Source organism: Cryptomeria japonica, chromosome 9, assembly GCF_030272615.1.
Source record: "Cryptomeria japonica chromosome 9, Sugi_1.0, whole genome shotgun sequence".
In the NCBI taxonomy this organism is placed as follows: Eukaryota; Viridiplantae; Streptophyta; class Pinopsida; order Cupressales; family Cupressaceae; genus Cryptomeria; species Cryptomeria japonica.
Window position 1 is genome coordinate 608,335,793 of NC_081413.1, and position 19,225 is coordinate 608,355,017.

At 38.1% G+C, this 19,225-nt stretch overlaps 1 protein-coding gene across 3 annotated transcripts in view; it reads right to left on the minus strand.

The window, feature by feature from the left end:
- The window catches only part of LOC131039839 (uncharacterized), a 179,027-nt gene that overhangs the window by 30,922 nt on the left and 128,880 nt on the right, over nucleotides 1-19,225 (minus strand). For all 3 annotated transcript variants that reach the window (XM_057972784.2, XM_057972721.2, XM_057972855.2), the window contains exon 10: nucleotides 5,985-6,201. In XM_057972784.2, coding sequence (XP_057828767.2) covers nucleotides 5,985-6,201 — 217 coding nt within the window. The remainder of the gene's footprint in view (nucleotides 1-5,984; nucleotides 6,202-19,225) is intronic.

Consider the following 19,225-nt stretch of genomic DNA (forward strand, 5'->3'; position numbering starts at 1 on the left):
TGCAGCAATGTACGAACAAAAAACTTAGTTTCCTACATACGACCTTTCTCATGCCTCGCTATTCACCCCTCCATGCAGAAAAACATTTGCAACGTATGCCCTAGTCCGTATTGCATCGTATAGCGGCCAAAGTATATTCTCAATGTGCTCCTCCCTATACTTAGCATACTGGATCATTGGTATGTGTGTTCTCCATCCGTATGACTGACTCTTAGAAGCATCATACAACAAATTGGCATTCTTGCATCATACGGAAGCACAACCATCTGAAGGTGCAATTCCTTTACAAGGTATGACCATCAATTTTGAAGTGGAGAGTACAATTTGATCATTATTTTCACACAAAATCTCTATTTTCAGTCTTTGTCAGCATTGCTCTTGGCATCTTCAAAAATTAGGAAAGATATATTTTACTCTTGTATCTGGTATGCATTGTCATCTTTATCATGACTTCCTATGTTTAATTTATCAGATATATTAGTCAACATAAGTCTTCTATTGATTTTGTGCTCATTGCAAGTTATCCTTTTGTGCACTTAAAATCTCTTAATTGTGATCCATCAAGACACCTGCTATCGATGCTCAACAATTTGAAAGCAACAGATTAGTGAAAGATAGCGCATCATAACCATATAGAGCCCTGTAAGGTGTAATCCCAATGGAGATGTGTTGTGAGGTATTGTAGCAATATTCACCCAAGTGCAACCACTTGATCCATGCAATATCCTGGCCTAAAACGTAATTTCATAAGTACCCCTAAATCCACTTATTCACTATTTATGTTTGTCCATCAATTTGGGAATGGTAGTTGGTATTTGGTGTGAAATGTATACTTGTGAAGTCAGATAATTCTTGCCAAAAAGAACTAAGAAATTTGTTGTCCCTATCCCTAATAACATTCTTGGGCAAGCCATGTAATTTACATATCTCCTTGAAGAATATGTCTACTACTTGAGGTGCCTTGAAATCTTAAGCAATAGTAATAAAATGTGCATACTTTGTCAATCTATCAACCACAACATCAATACACTCTCCACCTTGTACCTTGGGTAAATTTGTGATGAAGTCCATGGATAAGCTCTTCCATTTTCGTTCAAGAATTGGTAGTGCTTTAAGAAAGCCTGCTAGAAATATTTTTTTCTCTTGTTTCGTTGACAGATCATGCTTTTATAACATGCTTATGGACATCCTCCTTCAAACCCTTCCATGTAAACCCCTCACGGATCTGCTTGTATGTCTTATTTGACTTGGGCCAGCTCCAATACTTTCTCCAAAAGAATCACATTCAACAACTAAGGGAAATGAAGAATCAAGAATGTCAAGCACAATAATCAACCCAATCAGCCATTTTGTCCTTATCTTTGCCCCCAATGCTACTGATATTTTCCTCTTTCTAGAGCCCTTTCGTATCTTTGAATCAGCTGCATACAACAATTAACCTAATAGGTTGGCAAGATTACTACTCTGATACTATTGTAATGTCCCTTGCTAGATTTTTAGTCAAAATAGCAGATTTGCAACAAACAAAAATGCTCACAAACAATAGCTAAACATCAGCAATTTAGTTATACTCAAACAACATGAACATACTAGATAGTCAACATATGAACATGCACAAATTGAATCAAACTCCACCAGAAAATTAAAGTGATTTGAATCAGGTCTCAATAACAATGGATTGTCATAACAGGTACCACACAACAACACACGAAATTAACTAACAATGTTCATATTAATTCACTGAACTTTCCTGCATATCCTTGAAGCTCCAATGCACCCCCTATGTGAGAATGCTCTTAAAGAACCAACGGATTTTCATCCTCTGATTCCAACAACCAATCAATTTTTGCCCACTAATCACAATCTCCTATGGCTTTTCATTAATAGAAGGTCACTTGAACACAGTGCACAAAAGATATGATAACATCTCATGGATACTTACAATTGAAATGATTTCCTAGTCTTTATATGCTACCGACCCAAAAGATCAAACTAGTCCACCTAGATGCAAAATGGTGTAAAGGCCCAAATTTGAATTATACACGTTGCATCACAAGTCAGCCTTATAGGTGTTACAATTTTTTTTGCCGGGGGTTTGAAGTTTCTCCTTTGTTCCCGACTTGGCATAGGTTAGGCAGCAACTTCGATCCTTGATCCTTGTTTTTTTGTTGAGTCCACTCTATCCTTTTTCTCTAGCACGGGCCCGGTGATGTCCCCATACATCGATCTCCAACGACTCTCTGGTGTTCGTTAGGTAACGACTACAATCCTTGATGTCCTACAACAATTTGGCACACATTTGATGATATCCCCAATCCCCGATCTCCAAGAACTCTTTCACAAACGTCAAGTAGCATCTCCAATCACCAATCTCCAACAACACTTTGGCACACGTTCAGCAAGAACTCCAATCCTCAATCTCCGACAACACTTTGGCATGTGTCAAGCAGCAACCCCAAACTACAACCTCTAACAACTCCTAGGCACAAGTCAAACAACCACATCGATTCTTGAACTCCAACTTCACCCTAAGCGAGCAACATTTTATCAAATGTTTGAAAGAGGGACATGTCTGAAAACCCTAAAGTTGTGATTATAGTCACTACTCCTTCCCCTACTAACATATGTTTAGACGTGCTTGTTTCCTAAATGAGTCTCCTTGAATTGTAATTATAACCAACATTCATGAAGAAATAATATATGGATAGTGTAAATGACTACTTGTGAAATTCACCTTGAAATAACTCAAAATATATAGAAAGAGTCCCACAAAAATAAAATTTCTAATAGAAATGCCTTTGCAAATAATTTATCGATCCTGGTACCAATTCAAGTTTAACAGTTCGGTTCACAAATTTGGCCAAATCAATAGGTTCCTTTCGAGTTTTGCAACCTAATAAATTAATAAGAATATACATATTTCTTAATATTATGAACCTTATATTTATAAACAATATTAATAAAATTCATATATAATTATAACACATAGTTCTATGGAGTTTCTTGATGGTACGACGTGGGAAGGTGGGGACAGATTTTGGTGACGGGTGGACCAAGGGCCTAAATTTGGGGATGGCGAGGGGACGACAGCGGGGCAGCGATGGGGGGGCTACATTGATATACAAATCGAGGTGAATTGAAGTCGTCAAGGCAAAATCTCAAATATAACACCTATGCGAGTGCCCCATGAAAGGCAAACTGGTTTTCGCAAAGTTAAAGGTTGCAATCAGTATGTAATGGCAAGTGCCATATAGAAATCGACCTGGTGTCATCCATAACGCAGGTGGCAGAGGTGGTGGTGCTTTGGGGGGACGCTTCCCCCAAGTCCCCAAGTCTTGGATTGGTCCACCTATCGAGGACACATGTTTCTGTGGGGGAGACACATCCCCATGGAACACTGTTATAATATAATAATGAAGTAGAAATAAATTTTATATTATAGAACTTATATAATATCACTAAATTATTATAATTATAATTTAATAATAATTATTAATAAATAGATAACTAAATAAAGTTTATATGTTACCATCATAATCTCCAAAAGTTCATAAACCAAATAAATAAATAAAATTTAAATACCCAAATGAATTTTTATTTTACTCAAACCAGCACTCGTAATTAATTGAAATGGAACCGACTGGATTTACTAGAACTACAAGTACACCATTCCATCCGCTTTTCTTTTGTCCAGATCTACATGCAAACTAAGCCTTTCCTAGCTGTGAACTTTCCCCTGTGGGATTTTTTGTAATGGTACTATGATTCTATGAAGAAATTTGTACAGAAGATTGCGTGAGCAAGAGTGCAATGCATGCCTGAAAAAGCAATCATGCCCAGCAATAAACGGATTTATTTTTTATGCATCCAAAAACAATTTAAAAAGGCAAAAAATAAAAAATAAAAAACATCAATGCATTCTAGATTCTGTAAAATTTTGCAGGCTTCAACGTGGGCTCATTTAGGACGTACCCACAAGCTAAATCACGACTACTAAACACACCCCTGCCTACACCAAACTAGGTTTCGACACCAGAGAGGATTCAGAAGGCAACAAAAATGAACTGGTAACACATATCAAAAGCCTTCAATACTTAACAAGTGCGGAATGCTCCAAGAGGCTCTTTAAAGAAATAACATAATGTTGTGGAACATAGAAAACAAAAAATTGAGTGACCTATAGAAAAAAAGGAATTTAAACAAAAAATAAAATAGACAATTTACAATTGGTGAGGTTGAAGTGTATTCACCTTTACGCTTCTATTTGACATGATTTCATGCTTAAAGCTTTTGTCAAGCTTGCTAATTGACTGCAGTTAGTAGCAAGGGCACCATAAAAAAATCTTAATTATTGATAACCTTTTTCAATGGTTTGGGGTTCCTCTATTGTCAGACAATTATTTACCTGTGTTCTATGACTTGTGACTTAAAAAATTGCACGGGTCTTCTGTCACTGGCAACCAAGAAAAACTCATCAAACAGGATTAAGAAAAGCAGTAACGAAAGGAGATAGATCATCAATCAAGGCATGGATCACCTTATTTGAGGATTGGTTGTGTCATATAAGAGCTTTCCATACTTATTTAATGAGAAGTACATTCTCTGTTCTAAATGGGGGAGTTATGTTTAACCAAAGAATCTCAACAGCTCATTTTTTGTCCCGCCAAAGATAAACTTAGGGCCTTTCCATTAAAAATTTATCATATGCAGATGCGACTGCTAGATTCCATCCTAAGTTTATACTTCTAGGTAGATTATTGTAAAAGACACATTTCAAACCCCCTGATGGATGAAAATGAAATGTGTCATATCTACTCATAGATAGCTTTGAAAATGAGATCATTATGAGCCACTCTGGCCATTAAGTGCTCTTTGTATTGATGTATTGGCACATAACTTTACCAAATCATTACTGCAAAGAAGACAACATAATTCTGACTTTTATTTAAATTAATCCGACAACGCTCACTTGGAAAGGACTACTATTTAAGTTGTAATACGCAGTTCCATTATAATTAATTATGTTATTCTCCACCGCACTGTATGTAAAAGTATCAGTAATTTGAAAAATGTAAATCCTTCAATGAGCCAGTTTCCACATTTATAAGTTTGTTCTGGAAAAAACGATTCATCCAAGACACAGAAAATTTCAATTTGGGTTGATGAACTGTAATATGACTTAAAATGTAATTCACAACTGTATCATCAAACCAACGAAAGCTCAGTTGCAGCGCACCCTCACTAATGACTGCAAAATTAGTGCAATTCATTGACTTGTCTGTATGTTTGCAACGTCAAGAAGACAAGATGCCAGTGATGTGGGAAGCAGTCTGGGTGAACAAAAATATTTGTGGTTTTGCAAGGCAGAGAAGAACATAATCTTTGACTTCATTCATCTATGTTTATGCATTTTCATCATTAATGAAGTTTGTTCATCAGAGAATTGGCAGCCTTTAAATGTGCTTAATTATGTTGGAGTTTTGAATTCCGTACGAGGATACTAGTGTTGCTTCAGATGCCATAGTCTGATTTTTTTGGTTCCTGTTCTTAAGGTCAGTACCTAAAGTATGCTTGAAATCTACTCGGAATTGTTCATACATGTCATGGTAATGCCAGTATCCTAGTAAACCTGATCTCATTAGAGAATACAAAATTATTAAAACTTAATAGTAGATTGATAAACTTTCTCAAACAACCATTGTCCAAGACTCCAAAGGATTGGAATCATACAAGAAGAAGAGTGCCTATATTATAAACCCTCAAAACTGAATAAAACTAATATAAAGCACCAGTGCAATGACCCAGGACTTCATGTCTTTATAAAAATAAAAGATTAAAATATACACCATCCCCACATACTTAGCCACCCAACGTAAAGCCTGTCACATTCCCATGAATCAATCACAACCATATTTCCTGCCATTCATAACAAATACTATGAGATTTCCAATTTATGGGAATATGGAATAAAAACTGAAAAGTACCTCTGCATCTTGTAGTGTCATGTTTTCTGCCACTGTTTTTATCAGTAGCCTATGATCCACAGCGAATGACTCTTTAATGCAATCAAATTTGAATTGACATAAGGAACCTCCCAATGCAGGGATACAAGTTTTCAGTGATAGCTGAATGCAACCATTCACAAAGCTAATATCCTTTATATCACAAAGAAGATCTTCAACCATTCTGATGGCCTCAATCCTGCAATAAAGGGGAAATTGTCATTGCTTTTACGATCTATCCATCATCCAATTTAAAATAAACAAAATAAAAAACAACAGAAAAGACTCTCAAAAATGAGTAGTATGCTATGTTCCCCAGTGTTTTGGAGACGGCAGTTAATGACAGAGACAGAGACAGAACGAGAGGAAGACTCAAATTTCTAAAATGTCGACTAATACTGAGTAACATGAAATTAAGATTGAGACAGTGACAACAGTATAGCAGCAATAAATATATCATGACAGCAGCAACAGTAGTATAACAGCAATAAATACAGCATGATTCAGATTGATAACTAATTATATAAGTTATATAACAGTTAATGGTTATACAAGTCCTCCAGATTCATTAAGGAATTTTAAAACAAAATTATTTTAATCTCATTAAGTAATTTTTGTTAGAAACATTATAAAAGGTTGCCTTGCCATAGTGGACATTTGGCCATCCACAGGACAGTCAAGGGATATCTCAAATGTCCCCAGCCTCCTTACGGATGGCCAAACTTTCCTGCAGTGTTTCATGTTCCCACAAAGTGTTTCCAAAACATTTTGGAATTTTGAAAAGTTTTGGGTATGGGCAAGGAACATCGCCTGCCATCCCGCCGGACGTGACATGCAATTGGGATGGTAGCATTGATTTGACGGCCAAGGAGATGTCCCCTGGAACACAAGTAGTATACTGTCAAAACCCACAATCAAGACACCACATGGTTTCTCTTTTGTTCCAGCTGACATTTCGTGCAATACTATTTGCAAACTTACATGACGACATTAGTTGACCAAGTACAATGGACATCAATTACTAGTTTCTAGTAAGAGATCAAATAGAAACTCACACAACAAAACATGGCACCAAAGAAAAAGAAATCGAATCACTTTGAAATGAGTCAAGCACAAAAGCAACAGAAAGAAAAGAATAAGACATCTTTTTACCAAGAAATGCATCTTATATTACATCTAAAAACAAAAACAAATTACTTTCACTCAAAAAAAGGGTTTGATTCTACAGATATATATGAAATTACATTAGTGTTCATTAATGACAAATGTCACCTATACGACACTAACAAATGGTACAAAAAAAATACCTAGAAAGAGATGTCCATGAAAATTCCCTAAAACAATAAAGGCACTGCTATAAAACAAACAAGCAGTGTACAGCAAAAAAAGTAAGCCCAAAATCATCTATAAACTAAGAGCTATGAAATTACAATGAAATACAACCCAAGGTTCAATTGATGCCCTAAGATACAAGAAATCTAGTAGTCAGAAGCATCTGTAGCACAAGTTTGTCAAATCATCAACCAAGATGAAATCCCAAACGAAGGCATTGAAACACTACCAAAATTTGCAGACAATGGAAGAAACCACTGAATATCAACATTTTGTGGGGATTCCTCCCAAGAGATCCATTTGATGCCCCCAACATGTTGGGAACCCCAGGGACTTGTAGATTTGAAAGGGACATCCCCCTTTTCAATATTAGAAAGGTTACTCCTATCAGAGCAAAAAATTTAAAATTAAAAACTAGAAGGTAACTTTTCTAGAAAAATAATGCTAAAAACCCCTAAAAAGCTAAAATGGGGAGAATTATCACTGATAATTCAACATAATGTAATTACTTTTTGAAATTTCAGCTTCTTTAAATTTGTTTAAGTTGTCTTAATAGCTACCCCCAACAATCCCTAATATTCTAGAAAAATTTGCCATTCTTTAAACCAAGTCCACACATCCCTTCGCCCCCCCTTCAATAAACTTGAGGAAACATTAATGAAGGCTTCATTAAAGGTTATTTGTTACCCTTTATGAGTGTCCATGGAAGAGACATCTTTTCCAGCCACTTATTCTTTGTGTTTGTGAAATGCCTTGAAGTCTGAAAGAAATGTTCTTGCATGATGTTCTTTTGAGTTTAATGGTGCAGGCATGGGATGGGTTGATTGGCAAAGTATCATAAGTAGTAGTAATGGAAGAAAGAGCAGTTGTATGAATGGTAAAAACTATATGTAGAAACATTTAATGTTGAAGCAACATTAAAAAGAAAATCATCACAAAATTTAGCAAACCAATGGATTAAATTAATGAGACTAACACTATAATTGCTATCATGTTATTGGTCTAAAGATTCTTTGTATCTTAAGGCCTCCATGTTCTTTTCTTGGGCATAGCTAAACGAGTAGAGATCATTGAGAAAATAACTATCAACATAATCTGGAGTAGACATATCAATGTGCCAAGTCTCAACAATTGTGTCATTAGGCTAATTGGAGAGTCGTTTGGGTGTTAGTTTCTTAGGTAGGCATGCATGGATAGTCACTTCTTTATAAGGTGTATTCTTGCAAGATCTCGGTCAAAGGTTAGCGATGACTATTCAATAACATATTGGGGAAGATTGGTTAGTTTGTTTAATGTTGAGTTCAGTGGGCTCACCATCATCGAACATAAGGAGACTAGGTGGAGAATGACCCACAAGTTCTAGTTGACAGCTATGGTTTCTAAAGATATGATGAGATTGTTTGCTCTTTGATAATCTAAAAAGGCGATAAACAGTAATGCATTAGAAGTGAGGATTTTGTATGTTGTTGTTGTTGCCCAAAGTTCCATGCTTGATATCACCTTCTAACTTATAAATGGATTTAACCTCAGAAAAATTAGCACATTAGCAAGCAAAAGGAGCATGGCTCTCATACAATGGGTCTATGAGTGACCCGAAAAAAATTTAATAGGAAATTGAAAATTTGAGGATCACATCTTTCACACTTACAACTTTAAGAGGTAAAATGATGGATGCCAAATGATTCCAAGGCAAGGTTGTTCCCTTCAATAATAAATTTGGCGAGCCTACCAAGTGCTTTAAAGCTTGTCGATGAGGTATCTAAGAATTTTAATTAAATATCAGGGAGACTACACAATTTTTTACGTCTTCACCTATGAACCCTTACTCAACATGAATGTTGGATTTTAGTGAGCAATAGAGGTCAAACATAGACTCTAAATACGGTCTCATTAGGTTTCATACATTCTAGGAGGAAGTTATTTGATAAGGATTGGTCCATTATTTGGTCTAAGTTCGTCATATTGTTGCTAAATGTTTTCATCAAAGCAATGAAGAGGAGCCTCTAGGTCCAATGAAGAAGGATTAAGGATGTTCATTCCAAAAAGAATCTTCATGAATTTATTATAATGTACAATTGAGGTACTCATGATCTAGAGGAATTGTATTTCACTAGGTAGTTTTGCTAACTCAACAATACAAACCCACTCATCAAGCTTAGGTTGTTCCAAAGTGGCTTTTCAAGGAGGGAATTAAGTTACGAAATGTTGTAGAGCTTTGGAAGGGATGCCATGTTTGGTTTCATCTTGAGATCATCCTTTGGCAGTAATCAGTGATTAGTGGCTTCTTCAAGTGAGGATAGAGATTTAGATGTTTGGAATACAAACTTGGGTAAGTGGGTGCCCTTAATTGTCCTAAGGGAATATATAAGCATCCATTTAGTAGCCCACAATGATGCGATTAATAGCACATCGCATGCCAAAAAGTATTAACCACATTTTCATCATGAAAGATATCATTAGAGTAAAATAACACAGTACAACATTACTAATTAGTTGTTGACGGCGGTTGCAATTTCTAGGTGGGCAATAGCTAGGCGGATGGATTCATATTTTGTCTAGGTCAATGGGTTTGTTTTGCCTTTAAGAATTTCCAATCTCTTATAAATCTTGGTGTCGGCGTCACAATTTGTAATTAACATACAGCATAAAGCGAGTCTACATAGATTATGACAATTCTCATGGGAATGCCCCTTGTTGGAGTGCTGCCATCAAAATTTGTTGTTATTGTACCATTGTGGGAGAGATCTAGAGGTGTACATTTCATGAAACTAGTTATTAATGTTTTCGGCATCAATTGTTTAACTTCAATGATACGTAGGGATGTTCAAGAAGCGTTAGTTGGGATAATGTTAAGATTGGGAGGGAATAGAAATCTTAGCATTAACAAAGAAAAGGCTTATTGAATTCTATGATAAGTCGCCTCATTGTACAACAAGAATCATAAGCAAGAGTCACGAGAATTCATTATTCTCTTTTAAATGTCATGTTTGATTTGTTCCTAATAAGCAATTTGGTGATTGTGCATTGATCTACTTGCTCAAAGTAACTTGTGAGATGATCTTGGTATTAGTCGGGTCAATTGTTTTTTCTAAGGTGTTAGGAGAGGAGAATTATTTGTACTGAAGCTTAGGCTATACTGCTATTAGAAAGAGTTTAAATAACCCACCATACTTCATATTATATTCAACTTTGTTAGTTAGAGTCATCCATCCTTTGAAGAAGACATGGGCAATCTCAAATTTAGATTTCTTGGCATTAACAAAGTTGCTTAAGTCATCCTCAAGTAAGGTACTAGCTATTAATTCTTCAAGTTAAGAGTTGATCAAATGCTTAAAATGAAGGATAAAATGTGAAACAAATTGGTTGCACCACCATTAAGACATCTCCAGTCAATGTTTCCATAAAGAGATCTATTGCAATCTATTGGTTGATGTTGGCCCAATCCTTATAGGGATTTTTTGAAGGCATTAAGGTAACAGGTCGTTATTGAGGTAACACGTGGAGTATTAAGAAGCATAGTAGGTGATGGTGGGAGTGATAGAATTAATATCTATGCTATCAATGTAAAGGACATAAAGACCTATTTGCAAGCATCTAAGCAAATTATTGTCGACGAGAAATTGAATAATGTCTCAGACTTACATGTATAAAAGGAGGTTCGAATGAATATTAACCTAGGTTGCCCCAAATGATTTTTGAGAACTACTAGAAAATTTAATTATTTTTTGTTCTATTGGGCATCAATGGCAATTGTATGTTGGTTAAAGGAACACAATGGACCACTGAGAGGGGGGTGAATCAGTGGTAATCAAAAAAAACTTTTACCTTCTAAAGATCTAAGCAACAATAACTTTAATCACAAAATCTATGAGCGGAGATATAAACCACATCAACACACACACACACACATAGAGAGCAAACTCATTACACAAGAATATACGAGGAAAACCCACGGTGGGGAAAAACCTTGGTGAGAAATGTTGTTGGAGACTACTGCTCCAATCTAGCCTCACAAGTAAAACATATTACAGCATTTAGGACACCAACCCAAGGAGCACCAACCCCTGATCTTTAGGGCACCAGCCCAAGGAGCACCAACCCCTAGACTTTACAGCACCAACCCAAGAAGCACCATCCCCTAGCTCTAAGCACCCACTCAGAGATTACAATAAGTATAGATTACAAAAACAAGTTATATACCTTGTTGCAAATGAGGTTTTGCAACACCTTACTGATCTGCTCTCTTTCTGATCTCTTCTTATCTCTGTTCTCTTCTCTACGTCTGTCTCTGCACTTGATCTCTTCTCTTTTCTCTTTGTCTCTTGCTCGAATCACTTCTTTTCTTCTACCTTTTTGACTTGGCTCTATACGCTTTGGCTTTTGTTGCTCTCTCACTTGGTCTCAGTTGTGTTCTCTGCTCTCCTTTTTCACCCTGCAACTACAAAACACCATACTTTGTTCTCTCCTGAGCTTCTTTTCTTCTCCACACCAGCACACGCTCATCCAACTCACATCAACTCCACTATGCCAACAAGTCTATGTTTTTGTATTCAACATCCACCTCCAAGGGGTCGATGGATCATAACTCATCACATACATGACAACCGTTGTTCTTCCACGTTGTCATGCCACATAGTCTGTACAATTCCCTACGCACATGCAGATCATTCATTCAATCGGTCCAGTTGGCAACCCGAGTACCCAAACACACAAATAGCTAACCTGTGTACATGATCAACTTTGAATCTAAGCCATTGATTTGCTCGATTCAACCAAGAAGACTTGATTGTAATTGTCATTGTGGCGGTTCCACGCACCACATCATCCCTAAGTTCTCCTCTGCCTACTCTGCCACTTGTCCACACAACTCTCCCATCTCAGTTGCCTCAACTACTCCTATTGAATCACATCAAATGCCTCTCCATTCAGTCAGCTCTGTAATTGCAAGATTTCCCTCCAAGAATAGATTCAAAATCTAATCTCCTCGACCTTTGAGAGATTGTGTTTTCTTACTGATCAGATTCTCTGTACACCACTTAGTTAGATAGTCATCATCCATAAATGCATTCTCTGTACATAAATTACTAAACTTACTAATCTCAATCTCCTCTTCAAGGATAGGATCTGCTGTAGATTGGATTTTCGTCCTTGAATCGACCACCTGCATTGAATGACCCTGCTTTGTTTTCTTCTTTTTCATCTCTGTACTGTCCACCTTCTGCACTAGGTTGCTATTTTTAGCAAACTTGATCTGCCCAACAGATGTGTTCCAACCATTGTTGATCATCTCGAGCCCATCAACAGACTGCAGCAGGTTCGCCATTCTATCATCACCGACTTCTGCATATCGGATTCGTTTTTTGTCCACCAAGGAGCTTCATGTCTTCATCTCCTTTGTCCAAATCATTTGATCAAAGTCAGTTTGCCACCATGTAGATCAGTTCACCTATCGGCATGCAGACGTATGGCTAAAATCATCTCCTTCAACATCCAAGTCACTTGGTCAAGTCCGGTCAACATCCACGTAGACCTCTGAGTCTATCGTCTTGCAGTCATGGCAGCAAAGTCGATCACAATCTTCAAATATGTCAGCAAAATACCCTTTCATCATTTCGACAGGTGTCCTCTTATTTGCTCCATACATGCCACGTTGTTTGGTCAAGTTTGGTCAATGCCCAGGTGGACTATCGGGCTCTTCATATTGTGGCTAATCTTCGTGTTATACGCCTCAAAGTCTATCGACAGGCATTCGTGGCATCAAAAGTCTTCTGAATCATCATCCAAGTCATCTGGTCAAACTTTGTTGACCGCCACGTGGATCTCTGCATCTCGAGGACCACTATCTTCTTGCCCTACAAGACCATCTGCATGTCCAAGTTACCCATGCGAGATAAGCCTACGCGAGATAAGCCTTCATTATCTTTGTGTGGTGTGCCTTTGCTTTTGTTAGCCCGCACAACATTAGCAAGGTCTTTTAACTCATGCGGCATAAGGATTCTCCCTTTTTGTCTTCGCTCGTTAAGCAACTCGTTATCTTACGGCCCTTTCCTTATCCCGTTATCCCTGCGGAGATGCACGGGATAAGGAAACCTTCTTTTTCCTTTGTATTCTTATCCCGCAACATTGTTCTTGCAATTGTAAACCCTTGCAGGATAAGGGTTTTCTTCAAGGCATGCATCGCTTGTTAGCCCGCATGACATTTTGTGTGCGTCTTAGCCCATATGAGATAAGGGAATCTACAATCTTCCCTTTAGTTCCTTATCCCGCATGACTTTTGTTAGTCACACCGCAGGATAAGAGAGAGTATCTCTCCACTTTGACCTCCTTTGACTATCCTTATCCTACAAGGTTATCTTACCTTGTATAACATGTCGCGGGATAAACCGAGCAACATAACCTGCATATTATTCACATCTTCGTCACGCATGTATAACATGCCGCAGGATAAGCCAAGTAGCATAACCTTCGTGTTATTGACAACCGCGACTGATACTACCTGTAACTGTATGCGATAACTTGCGTGTTATTAACAACCGTGGTCACATAACCAACGTGTTATTCACACTTCCTATCATAGTACACAGCAGCCCTTTGGTAATAGCGATAGTGATAACCTGCGTATTATTGAGAACCCAATCGCGTGTTATTGACATCGGCAATTACACTTTTCCTGATTCAAACCAGTTTGCTTGATGCCTTCACCGCTGCATTGCCCTTTGTCTTCTTCATCCAATTACTTGTCCTCTTAGAATATTCCAGGCTTGCCTTTTGTATCTCCTTGTGCGTATAACATGGCATGTTATATGATGTTGCAATAATACTTATGCCCTTGGTCCTCTATCCACCTTTATCAACCTCCATGTATACTGATTTATTGATTTAGCCTGCACAACTCTGCTACCCAAATACAACACTATATCAGCTACTCTAATCTTCCTCTAGGATGTTCATCATTGTTGCATCACTGAACTTGCCATCTGTTGTGCGTTATGCACACCCACACCGTATGTGACGGGGACCCCCCTTTTGTTGCCCTTGGTCCGCTCCATGGATGGGGGCCCATGTTTGAAACCGTGTCTGCAAATATTGACAAAACTACCTACAATCGCCTGATATTCGCCGAGTATGGTCTAATCTTGAAAGAAGGCTCGAGTCGCAAGTCATGTAGATGCAAGATGGTGAAATAGTAGGTCATTATCATGTCCAAGATCATCGAGATTCCCGAGCAGTGGCCATGTTCAATATCAGTGGGTCGAAGCAAAGTTTTGAGGTTCGTGTGCTGGAGGACAATTTGCGCATTCCTCTCAAAATGTCAGGCAAAACACCTCCCAAGGCCAAAGGTAGCACGATGAAGCCTTCCAATGTTTTCAAATGCCCTCGAATCACCAAATTGTCTCTCATTTCGCGTAGAAATACCTTGTATACCCGAACTCCATCAAAAGAGAAGTCGCACATTTTCCTGTGAGTGGCCGAAAAAGGACATCAAACTCACAAATTCGGCCCATATGCCGAAATGCGAAATTCACCAAAACTCACAATATCGCCTCATTAGGCCGAAAGTCCAAATCGGTAAAATGAAATCTCAAGTCGCATTTGGAGCCTTTTAGGCCGAAAATGAGGTAGAAACTCAAATTAGGCCGAAAATAAAGGTTTCAAATCGCACAAATTTGGTCCCCAAGCCAAAAATGATAAAGGGGGAATCAAGTCGTGCCTTAAGGCTCAACAAGCCGACACAAAAAAAAGAGACGCCAAGTTCATCAAAATCAGCTCAAAACCCAAAATCGCGCGAGTAGGGTAAAATGTGCGAAGTTTAAAGCAAATCATTTCCCATGCCAAAATCGCACAAGGGGCTTAAAAGACTCGAAGTTAAGAGCAAATACGTTAAAAATAACCCTCTCAAATTGCTCAATAGGCCCGAAATTTGGTAAATAGGCAAATAAACATTCAGAAGAAAATCTTGCAAATAACCAAATTCGGCAGAAAATCATGAGCAAAGGCACCTCAACTTGTGCTAAAATCTCACGTTTAGGCTAGAAATCCTGAAATTTGGCAAAAGAAGATAAATGAAGTTTTTTCAAACTTCACATTTTGATGAAAGGGCCCAAAATTGTGAGGAGGCGATTAAGGTGTGTTTTTTTTTAAATCTCTCATTTTATCCTTTCGGTCCGAAACTTTCAAAAGGAAGAAAAGACGTTTAAACAGAAAGTCTCGCATCTTGGCCAAAAGGGCCGAAATGTGAAGGGGATTCATTTTAAACATGAAGAGCAAATCTTGTATTTACCTTCAAGGGTTCGAAATTTGACTAAGGAGGCAAGAAAACATTGAAACAAAGTCTCTCAAAAGGCCCCTTAGACCCAAAATTGCAAAGGAGGCCCCTTTACAAAATTTTAAATCGCTCAAAACATGTAAAAGGCCCGAATTTCATCTAAGTAAGAGAGCGAATCAAGAGCAAGGACCGAACTTCACATTGGAGAAGAGGGGCATTTAAAGACAGAATTTAATATGATTGTTAAATTAATTTATTTAATTTTTAAAAATGATTATTAAAAGTGGAATTCATTGTTTGCAAGACAACGTTACTGAAAGAGCCCGACGACAACCTGAAACGCAAATTGGAGACGCAATCGCGAGCAACGCCGGAAGAGGAAATGAAGAACGTGTTGCAGAGTGCAAGACGAAGCACGGGGAAGCGCGCCATCACCAGACCTCCGGAAAACGAGATTGAAGACAGAGCACAGAGTGCTACAAAATGTACATTCTCAAAACAATACACTTGTGGAAGAAATTCCAGAAAATCAGTTTAAAAAAACTGATTGTTTATTGTAAAACAAGAACTGCTTGTGGGCCCCGTCTAATGAATTCAAAGTGAGGGGACACGGGTCAATTATCTCTAACTGCCAAATTGACTAAATTGAAGCCAAACAGTTGTAGGTAATTGAGATAGTGTTTGGGTGGATAACTAAGAATTGAGTAGGCAAATCAGGGCCCTTGGATGTAGTCAATCCTAGCCATCGATTGAAATTGTAAAATCTATAAAAGGCAGGGGCCTTTCTCTTGTATGTCATGTCCCCTTTTTAGCTCTGTCTATCAGAGACATGTGAGTCAGCTTATTATGGGGTCTTGTAGGCTGGCAATGGTGGATAGAGACTCAGTGAGGATATTCAGTGTTTGGGATTTGGTGTTCTGGCAATAGTAGACCAGTTTGGAGCAATTCCTTAATTTTAGGAGGCAGTTCCTACATTTGTGGAGGCTATTCCTACTATTTAGGAGGTTATGACAGTATCCAGGGTTGGGTTTCCATGAGACTATTCCTTGGTTTTAGTTTTAGAAGATTTGGGTATGTTTCCTAGTTTCTAGGAGCATCCCTAGATTTTAGGGATAAGATTGCCAGTGGATCCATGATTTCCGACTTCAGTCACAAACAGGTGGCAAGGTCTGTTTCAGGCTTTTGGAGTCGTTTGAGCCTTCTGCAGCTATTTGGGTTATATTTTTAATATATTTAAATATTTCCTAAGTTAGCGTTTAATTAATTAAATAAGGCTATGTTTATAGCCATTTTGGAGTAATAAGGGGTTTTTGGCTTCACCTGGATGCATATGCCCATGTGTGATAGCTCGTTGGAAAGGTCTTGAACTTTTCTAAATGTTTCCCATTTGTCAAGAACCCTTTTGATGAACGGAAATCTTTTATATTAAAAAAGTGGCGTTTTCTCTATACTTGGCGACTAAAAATGAGAAATAAGACTTTATTAGCCTAAGCGCACTTTTCATACACTTTTAGGGTTCGAGCTAGAGGGGGGGAGTTATAAGGAGATGGTAACCTAATTATCACTTACCTTTTACACATTTCATCTTTGATTTGGAGAATTTGCTTTGGAGAGAGATTCACCATCTGGGACGAAAACCCCAGGGTCTTGCCTGTCTAGGACGTAGCCCCCAGCACAGTGGTTATTTGGTTCTTGCATTCAGTTTTCAGTGCCTTAGAGTTGGTACGATATCTTTTCTGGAGGATTCAGTGAACAGAGTTAGGGTTCATCGTGGAGATTGGGGTTTCCAGCTTGGCATCACCTAACAGCCGTACGGCTGTACTTTGTAGCCATTTCTCTTCCCACGTGGAGCTATGTAAGAGCTTGGATGTTTGCCGCAGCCTCCTTCTTGATTACAGTATTCACTCTTCATCCAAGTTGGACTCATCGTTATTGTAATCTTCCTGGAATTGTTTGGAATCACTATCTGGATAATTATTTGATTTAAATAATCAGAAATCTGCTTGGTACGATTCTGATTTGGCTATGTATGAACATTTATTTCCAGTACTCTTTTCATGTACTTGTTCTTCAATTATTACTTGGTGAAAAACTATCAAAAACACAAAAATAAACAAACCTTCTGCAACTTCTGTCTATTCTCTAAAACCATCAAAGGAAACACAGGAAAATATAGTTTATTAATTTAAAAACTACAGCAGATCAGCAAGGGGATCCATCAGGGATCTTTCATTGTAAAGGGTTAGATTCTAGTTAGATTTTTAGAGTCAGACTGTTAGAAAAGGTTAGAGTTTTTGTAGAAAGTTAGATTTTAGTAGTTAGGAATAGAGTAGAACTATTGCAGAAATTCTTGTAATAGCAACTGAAATCCATATATGCACAGTGATTTGGTGTTTATCATCTTCGTTTTATTTTGTGTGCAAGTATTTGATGGATTCGGGTTCATACCATTGGGGATATGTTGATTGTGTATCCCTTTGTATGGTTAGTCTGAGCCTTTAAAATCGTGTTTAGTTCAATTGCAAGTGTTCGTCTGAGCTACGTCAGAATTGGGTGCTTAGGCATGCACCTACAGTCTGAAAATCTTCTAAGTCTCCCTTGAAGATTGCACCTTTCTTGTGAGGTTGTGAGTTATTCTAGCCAAGCAGGGATTGGTTATGTCAAATCTTTCTACCCACACACCAGTCTTGTTAATTTTTAGGTCTCTTAAGCCTTCCCTTTTGATTTTATTCCCTAGTCTGAGAATCGCAGCAGACCAGCTTGTTGTAAACGTAAGGCCCCTTGTGCTCCTAGCAAATCACATCAACCGTTGAGCTATCCCGCAGTCATGACCTGACAGTTGGAACCTTGAGGTTGTCCCCTTTGATAAACTAAAACAGCATTAGGGATTCCTTACACAAGAGAGGATAGGATACTCAGCAAGTAAATTCTATTCTGCGTAGGCCCGGTAGAGTTGTAGCGATACGATTTTAGCCACGTCAACACCATCCTGATGTTTCTCCATGCCTTTGCATCTCTCTACCTCTCCATCCAGTGGGTGTCCTGCATGTCTCTGCATTCCAGTGAGCGTGGAGCTATCACATGCACATTCTTCTTCAAGCTGCTCATGGCATTTATGGCACTTATCATCTCCACTGTTGACATCAATCAACTTTGCATGCCTACTACATCTACTAAATCTGCAACCTACAAGATGACATGTCTGCTTCACATCAATGGCATCAATGGCACTCTTCTGTAACTCCACCAAATCAGCCTTGAACACACACATGTTGACATCAATGACAACTTCAATGCCAACATTGGCAACATTGACCTAGGTTGCCCCAAATTATTTTTGAAGAGTATTGGAAATTTGAAATGTTTTATGTTCTATTGGGCATCAATGGTAATTGCCAGTTGGGAAAATCAATCCATAAGTCCCATTTGGGCTGGAGTGGTAACAAATGGAGTGGGTGTGGTAGTGGATTAGTGAATGATGACAAGTTCGATGCTAGAAGTACAAGGCATAAAGGAGTTGGAAGCTAAAGGATTGTGGACCATCAATCTGGTGATGTAGATTGGTGTGGAACAAATCTGGAGCCACGGAGTATTGGTAAGGTGACGTGCAAGATTTAGCTATTCT